This window comes from Varroa jacobsoni, unplaced genomic scaffold, assembly GCF_002532875.2.
Source record: "Varroa jacobsoni isolate VJ856 unplaced genomic scaffold, vjacob_1.0 contig04760, whole genome shotgun sequence".
In the NCBI taxonomy this organism is placed as follows: Eukaryota; Metazoa; Arthropoda; class Arachnida; order Mesostigmata; family Varroidae; genus Varroa; species Varroa jacobsoni.
This window is the reverse complement of record NW_019215339.1, coordinates 3,556-9,597: the sequence shown is the minus strand read 5'-3', so window position 1 is coordinate 9,597 and position 6,042 is coordinate 3,556. Positions and strand designations below refer to the sequence as shown.

The 6,042-nt window shown below is 40.3% G+C and overlaps 1 protein-coding gene across 1 annotated transcript; it reads left to right on the top strand.

The window, feature by feature from the left end:
• Window positions 1-1,337: 1,337 nt before the first annotated feature.
• elm (calcineurin like EF-hand protein 1 elm) lies at window positions 1,338-5,360 on the top strand. The gene has a single exon (XM_022854787.2). It carries the CDS (start codon window positions 2,073-2,075, stop codon window positions 2,640-2,642), a length of 570 nt encoding a protein of 189 aa, XP_022710522.1. The 5' UTR covers window positions 1,338-2,072; the 3' UTR covers window positions 2,643-5,360.
• Window positions 5,361-6,042: the final 682 nt, after the last annotated feature.

Here is a 6,042-nt window from a genome sequence, read left to right as displayed (position 1 = left end):
AAACATATTTACTACTATTTATTGTGTCTATGCATGCCACGCTATAAAAACTCAGAAACATAGCTCTGTACAGTAAGATGCTATACTTCAGTCGTGATGCATTTATGAGAAAAAGCTGTGTTACGTATAGCAAAACATCGAGCATGAATAGGATTATTATGCGAAACGGTAAAAATTTTCATAATCGACCAAAAAAATCAACCTCGCTGCCCATGTAGAAAATCAATATAAAAAAAAAAAAATAGATTCACAACAAGCGAATGCAGACGATTGCTGCAATAGCACACGTTGTTAGATAAGCAGCGGCAATATCAATCGTAGCACAGATATGCGGAACACATAGAAGATGATAATGACATGTAGAAAGCGTGATAAATAAATGATTTAATATAATAACAGGCTAATAACGGTTCTAATGCCTATGTACCCACAATACTTAATGAAAAAGAGAAATGCGGCATTAGCGTATACAGTCTAAATGCAACTATCTGCTATAAATGACTCAGTAAAGTTCGGCTATACACAAGCACTCGAGCAATTTTTCAAACACTCTTGGACTCTTGGTCGTCTTAGTACACGACGGTAAAGTAGTAGAAATTAACGAATGCAAACCACCTGATCAGTAATGCGAAACGAACTTGTCTAGAACACATTATCGCTTTATCAGTGTCACATCATTTAGTTTCCATCACATTATCTCTGATAAAGCACAGCTGAACATAATGATAATACATGAAGAACAGAACTGGAAAATTAACTTAACCATCCCACGTTGCCTTCTACCCTCAATCCTCCCTGAGCTAAAAACAGCGTCAGAGTAGCCTTAAATTTTTGTCGGATCGAAGCCTGTCACTCTCGCCGCTCCAGATCCGGGCACAGTTAAAAATCTTTATTGATGGACCGTTTATACCCCAGATAGTGGAGTTGTCTGAAAACGGGAACTCTTCCATGACGGAATCAAGTTTTCTGAATCGATCTGAAATTATTGAGGGCGCAGTTTGTAGACCCGCATTGATTTTGGGCCAAGATTGAAAAAAACCAAGAAGTGTCACATTATTTTTATCTTTTTTTCTTTTTTTTTTTTTTTTATTATTAATCATTATGAGATATCGACGCTAACAATGTATACGCTTAAATTAATGTCCAAAAGAATAAATGTTTGCATTCTTTGTTTCAGCACTGGAATGCTCTAAATAAATAAAAAAGTTAGGAAGAAAGCATGCAAATATAGTGGAGGCGAGCCGCTTTGTTAACAACGTCACTAGTGGCCTGTTTATTTTTTCTTAATTCGAGCTAAGTAACCAATATAGGACTGATGTCTATTGCATTGCTATAGAAGTAAGTTCACCCGTGTACTTGTGCCATCTTGTACGTGTCATTGTGGCTAGCTTCTATGGCAGATCACGGTATCGCCACTTGAGCCCCACAGAGCGAACCTTCTGTAATACTTCCTTGGCCAGACTTCTCCTTTCCGCGCCTTCGCCCTCTCCTGTTGAGCTCATAGCAGCGATAGAGTCTTACCAGAGCGGCTCACCCATACACGCAGTGAAATCGATCGTGTGTGCTGTATTGATGATTGAACTGAGTATTGTTCGAACTGTTGTCCATCCCATCTTGCGATAGGTGCCATTTCTCAGAGTCGCCGACTCAAGTGTTAGTGACTCTCCTTTGTCTCCAATTTGTTTCTGCCCTGTGTTTGTTTCGCGCCGAGATTTTCGTGTTCGTTCGTCTGTGTTGCTGGATCCCTTTTCGGAAGAGCGACGCAGTGTAATTATCTTTAGAGCCAGTCGCGTGCGACATTGCCGGAGGGAAAAACACCAACTACTGCCTAGGTCTTTTAAACAGGTAGATGACTCTTCTAACTGCGTGACTCACCGCGACGGTATATTACGTGGTGGACGGCTACGGCGCTACGAGTACTTTAGGCTCGAACGTACGTGACCGCCTTGTGTTTGGTTCTGTGTGCTGAGTCAAGAATTCCGCGTCACGCAACTGATACCAGTGAGGCTGTCAGCCATTGCCAATTAAGCAGTTACCAATAGCGGAACACAACCATAGCAGCGGTTATAATCATGGGAAACCACAATTCGATTATGCTTTCCGAGGAGGAAATCGCTGAAATTCAGGCTGAGACTGGTTTCTCATCGAACCAAATCGAGCGGTTGTATTCACGTTTTGTCAATCTTGACCGAAGTGACAATGGCACGCTGTCTCGGGAAGATCTACTGCGCATTCCAGAACTAGCTATCAACCCGCTGGGCGATAGAATCGTTCACACAATATTTGCCGACGCCTTCGACGACCGTATCAATTTCCGCCAGTTCATGCGAGTCCTGTCGAGGTTCCGCCCCATCAAAAAGAACAAGGACAACAAGCTGAATTCGCGCGAACAAAAACTGCAGTTTGCCTTCAAAATGTATGATCTCGATGATGACAATAAGATCTCACGGGACGAACTGCTTGCCGTTCTCCATATGATGGTTGGTGCGAACATCTCTAACGAGCAGCTAAGTTCGATAGCCGATCGGACAATTATGGAGGCTGATCAGGACGGCGACAATATGATCTCTTTCGAAGAATTTTGTGCCACGTTGGCCAAGACTGATGTCGAGGAGAAAATGAGCATACGATTCCTTAATTAGAGACAAGAGCGAACTCCACCCAGTACGTTTGATACGATGCAGAGATCTGTAAACGTGGAAAAAAGCGGTAGTGATCGCTCTCGCCGACAGAACAACAGTTAAATAAGCCACGACGTTCCAATATACTATATGAACCCCATAAATTCCAACGAGCAGCCCCCTGGCCTTTCGTGGTTACTTTTGTCGGACGTATTTAGCTAACACAGAAAGAACACAGTAAGCGAAATCACAAGCTTTGCCAGACATCTCCAGGAAGCTTGAATTAATCGGACAGGCGAAATTTCACTCCACACCACCCTTAGTTAGAAAGTCATATTTCCCGTGGTTCTATAAGTGAGTGCATGTGTGCTCAGCATTTCCAGTGCCACTTTACACATTATCTATGGCGACCTTTGGCGGCAATCGAAGCAGCTTTCACACAAGTGGCTAATAACGTCATTTCAGCAAAGAGAAGATTGTCCTTTTTTTAAACGACGGTCCATCTAAAATTCTACTCTAAAAATATGTTTTAATTGAAAATAATTTACAAAATATTTTGAAGGTATTTTTTTCCAACCAGTAAATGTCAGTTAGCTATAACAGATAGCCGCCGACACTACAAACCAATATGAAGCTGAGCAACAGAAAACGATAAGTATTGCCAGTTTGGAAAACTTATAGAGAGATAAATTTGCTACTGCATCTCCCCTCAGCGGTTCCTTAGTTTACAGATATGACTGCGCCTCAAAACGAATTTCTTACGTCAAATTTTGGTCCATCCTAATAAATGGTTACAGAGGTAAATTCCTCCGGAGAAAAATCGTCAGCGAAGGCATACTGACTGTTACCTGTTCATGAATTACAGAATCAGCCCGTTTAAACTATTCGATTACGTTCAAGAACGTGATGATAGAAGATCTCCACTTTGTCTTCTTCTAAGATATTATACAGCGAGCAGCTTTAACAGCTATTAGATTACCAGAACAGCTCCTGAACTAGCTTCGAGTCATTGGTGCAATTTAAGCGTTGTAAAGACTCTGCCGTATACAGTAAAAGTCAGAACGTTGATGACGCTCTGCCTTTTGCAGACATATTTGTTTGAGGCCTGCTTAATAAGCTGGGACTCTGTGTCCGGAACAGACGTTAACTGACTGACCCGGCTCAGTCCATGGCGTTTTGTAACGCGCGATTATTCAAGAGGACAGCAGATGTAGAGTACCGCACAGGCTTAGCCTGCGTTTTTTCGCTGTCCAATTGTCAGAATGAGACGTCTGCAGAACTTACCATTGTATTGCTGGATTCACTGTGCACCTCCTCATTGTCAACTATTGTCTATTTGCGCTCAAAAATAGCGACTGGTGTAAGAGAAATTCGAGGTGCAATAAGGCCGAATCTGAACTCTAATTGGTTATAGAAACGAAAGCTAATTATTGTCCTGTGTTATAGGTGCATCCAAAAGATAACAGGGATGATAGTAAAATATAAATAATTGGTCGTAAGATTAGTAGTAAAATGTAACACTAAAAAAGAAGACGAACATATAGAAATCACTTAATGTGTGTGTTAAAAGAAAAAAAAAAACTGGTATTTAGCGCTAACGAGCGTGTTGGACAACAATTGCCTGTATGACGGCTTTTGCGCCGTGATTTGTTAGTTTAACAACATGCAGCAGAGCTTTGCTGTGCTTCTTGTTGAGCAAAATACGTGTTAAAGAAGTCCTTGCATATAGTTGCTCATAACTTGAGAAGACCGTGACAGTATTCCTGTGGTGAATACCATAAACCAGTTGAATCCTGATTCGTTTGTACAATAAACAAATATGCAACCATTCCTAAAGTAGCTGGTTTACCCATTGTCACCAATTTGTGTGAGGATCCTTCCAATATCCGAGACTCCAACGAGGTTTATCATTAAAACGTCATATACTCGAGGTAATTTTTCGCATTATAATAGAACCAATCATACTCGGAAGACGCAAAGAACTTCCTCAGTATAAACTTTATAAGAGTGTATAGATATGTCATCACCTAACGAGGGGTTTGATGCAGGATCCACGAAGTTGTTGTCGTATACTTTTAGGGCGCGGCTTGAAAAATAAGTGGAAAATAATGTTGTTCAATATGAACGCGACACAGAACGTATAGATTAGAGGGCACTATTTTAGAGGCATGTGCCCATGTTACGTTACCAGAGGTATTTTCGTATCTAAATATATATTGCATGTTGTTAATGTTGAATGACTGATTATTATTATTATTATCATTGTTACCACTCTGTGTAAACATAGTGAAGCATGTCTGCACTGACAACGGTGTGGTGACGACAACGAGACAAAAGTGACCAAAGCAAGAAGATTTTTCTAGGAGTGTCACCAAGCAAAGGATAATAATAATAATAAGATTAATAAAATATTTGTAGGTATATAGATTTAGCGAACGCTGTTCTGGTGTACCTAGACAAGAAGATCATAGCGTAAAAGTTTTGTTGTAAATTACGATAATACACGAATTTACAATATGGGACAAGAAGCAATTAGTCAACGATGACAATTGTCTCAACATAGGGAAGTGCAATGCTATACAGGAGAACGGTTTTGATGATTGAAATTATTACGACGTTGTTTAACAGGAATATTAATCTAAATATCATATTTATATCAGTATACCCCCTTATTACGTCGCTCGTTAGCATTATATATAAAGAGAAACAACTGAATAAAAATGTATCTAAGATAAACGAGTTATGTGTTCATACTTTGAAATAGGTAGTGAAATCAGAGGACCTGGCTGTATTTAGATCGGTTCTCATATGTAAGCGTAAAAAGAAAGACCAACTCTAAATCTGATCCTTAGATATAGCTTATTGAAATGTTATCGAAGTTTCGCCATCTATAAGGACATGCAATAAAAGCCCGTTGCCTCTTGTACCAATCGAAATTCAGATAGCAATGACCACTTCAGAGAATATGTATCTACTTGTTTAGCTTAGCATGGCAATAGTTTCGTTACAGCTACCTACGGCACTGTGAATTTACGCACTCAAATGTACTTGGTTGTCAGCTTACCATAATGAAACCTAGTGCTGCTATTTCCTAAAGACCTTCTGTCACGAAGCTCGCTGAGGACCATTTACCCAACGAAAACTTGTGCTGTTTTAAAAACGAATGCCCTATTCGAAACCTCTGCTTTTCTTCTTTAGACAATGATTTTTGCTAAGCAGATTAGGTGGTCCCCCGCCGCCCTCCTTCGCAATACGTGAATAGTATGTATATTCTCTTACACTGTCGCTGCTATCGGAATAGGATGTATTGAATCGAGTGGATTCAATGTCATCACACCCTCAGAGGCGGCCATCACATAGCGGACATCAGATCATTCTATAAATACAATCCCGTTTATGCAAATCATCTTGCGCGCATTAT